General features: G+C 40.5%; 1 protein-coding gene across 1 annotated transcript; it reads left to right on the plus strand.

Moving 5' to 3' along the window:
• Window positions 1-377: 377 nt before the first annotated feature.
• Window positions 378-1,914, plus strand: LOC138786605 (serine/threonine-protein kinase SBK1-like). The gene is made up of 3 exons (XM_069963585.1): window positions 378-534; window positions 831-895; window positions 1,138-1,914. Exons 1-3 carry the CDS (start codon window positions 378-380, stop codon window positions 1,912-1,914), a joined length of 999 nt encoding a protein of 332 aa, XP_069819686.1.
• The last annotated feature ends 419 nt before the right edge of the window (window positions 1,915-2,333 follow it).

Below are 2,333 nucleotides of genomic sequence, written 5' to 3' on the forward strand. Positions count from 1 at the left end.
AGTCACCTCCTCTGCTTCCAGAGACGACTTCTACCTACCTGATACTTCGCTATTGGTGAAGGATTTTTCTTTTGTTCCTATATTCCCATCGATTTCTCCAAGGTAATTTCTAATATAATGTCTTCTCTTATTTACTTTAAAATTATTTTGTTTTACTTTTCATCACCTGCTATATATTTTTTTGTTTGTTTCTCCTATATTCTGTTGGGCTAATATTACTATAGGGACAAATCACTTATAAGATGCTTATGTGTTTTATTTTTATTTTAATTATTGCTAGAGATGTCATGTATATGTGGGCCTTGGGTTTGTGTAGGTCAGATTAATGGAAAACATAATGACAATGATAACATTTTCTATACATTGTACAGGACGCAATGGCTTCTGGTAATGTACATTCCATCATGGAGGGTCTGGTCTCTGTGGCCTCCCAGAACCTGCAGAAGATAGATCTACAGAAGACATATCAAATAATCCGGGAAATTGGACACGGCGGCTATGGATATGTTCTTATGGTGAAGGAGAAGAAGACAGGTCAGTGTGGTGAATGATCAATCATTATAGCTATAGAGAAACCTCAACATAATGGTGTGAAATAATCTCCATGGTTTAGATACATTTACTAAATCTTCCTTATCGTGCTTACCATGTATTGGATTAAGATTGTGCACAAATGGTAGAAATGGGGCAAATGTATCAAATTGTTCACAGGACATGATACATTATTTAATGATATATAATGGAATCATTTCAGGAGGGCAGGTAAGAAAGAGACCTATATGTGACCTATATGATGTATGTACAATTCATTGTGTTCTTTTTATTAACAGGTCAAGAATTGGCCATGAAGCTCCTGCATAGGAGGAAAACTACAAAGTTCTCCTTCCTTAAGGAGGTTAGTACATGCTTCTTCCTGTCATCCCATCCCAATATTATTTGCGTAAGTGGCGTTGGATTCAAGACCGGAGACTATTTCGGATACACCCAGGAGCTGGCACCACACGGAGATCTTTTTGAAATGATTCCACCTAATCTAAGTAGAAATCACTGAATAACCTCAAGCCCCAAATTTCCTTCCTGACTGTAGTATTATTTCCATTGTGGTGACTTAATTTCCTTCTCAATGTTTTTTTTTAGGAAGGACTCCCAGAAGACATCGTAAAGAGATGCGCGGTTCAGATCGCCAGTGCCCTGGACTTCATGGAGAGTAAGGAGCTGGTTCATCTAGACATAAAACCAGAGAACATCCTGGTGTTCCATAAGGACTGCCACCTTATCAAAATTACAGACTTTGGACTTTCGCAGGTCAAGGGATTAACAACTATCAAAAGTTCAGGCACCACCTCATTTATGGCGCCAGAGATGAGCCAAGTTTCCGACCACAGTCCGTTAGTCATCGACTCGTCTCTGGACGTCTGGTCATTTGGGGTTCTTCTATACAACTTGCTTACCGGCGACGCTCCGTGGCAGTCAGCAGATCCCACTGATGAAGAATTCTGTAATTTTGTTGAGTGGCAGAACAGTGGAAGAATGGACCCACTGTCACCATGGAGGGGACTTCCACCTGGCGTACTAAGAATGTTCAGCGGTCTCTTAGCCATAGACTGTAAGAAAAGGAGCAAATGCACTGAGGTGTTGGTGTTTCAGGATGAATGCTGGAAGGAGGATTTCTCAGAAATTGAAGGAGCAGATTCAATGGACAACGATTCAGCTGAGGAATCTGGTCCAGTAGACGTCCATAACAGCAACGTCTCTACCACATCAGTCCTTGGTGTGGAGTCTTGGCATTTGACCTCTGGCAGTTGTCATGGTGAGGAGCATCCAGACCATGGGACGGACATCACTCAATCTCCATTAATGTTCATAGATGACGAAGTATCGGTCTATCTCGGGGCAGAAGTGGAAATTGGATGAAGGGAAACCATTTTTCCGAGCATCTTTATGGAAACTGATGGCGGCTTCATCTCCATGAATCAGGTAAGTAAATAATTTATTGGAATGAGTCTTAATAATAAAATTCTCCATCTATCTGATATTTGTTTTTACCATCTCCTTTGTTACCTGTAAGTGTCCGGGGTTCCAGGAAGTAATATTGTCTTGGTCAAGGGTATTTAGATACAGATCTTGGGCAACAAAGGGAAAGCCTTTACCTGGTATTAATATGGGGGAATATCTAACATACTTTTCTGCATAGTTTAAAGTTACTTTTTTAACCACTAAGATGTTGGTTGTGAAACTATACATCATCCCACATGCTGCACTAACATCCCAGCACACTATATACTAGTCACATAATACATTGCAGACAGGGATGGGGAAGACGATTGTGTCAG

This window comes from Dendropsophus ebraccatus, chromosome 3 (genome assembly GCF_027789765.1).
Source record: "Dendropsophus ebraccatus isolate aDenEbr1 chromosome 3, aDenEbr1.pat, whole genome shotgun sequence".
NCBI classification, from domain to species: domain Eukaryota; kingdom Metazoa; phylum Chordata; class Amphibia; order Anura; family Hylidae; genus Dendropsophus; species Dendropsophus ebraccatus.

Coding starts and splice junctions, on each gene's coding strand:
- LOC138786605 (XM_069963585.1), top strand. CDS start 378: ATGGCTTCTGGTAATGTACATTCCATCATGGAGGGTCTGGTCTCTGTG. Junction 535..830: donor GGTGAAGGAGAAGAAGACAG/GTCAGTGTGGTG, acceptor TTTTATTAACAG/GTCAAGAATTGGCCATGAAG. Junction 896..1,137: donor AGTTCTCCTTCCTTAAGGAG/GTTAGTACATGC, acceptor GTTTTTTTTTAG/GAAGGACTCCCAGAAGACAT.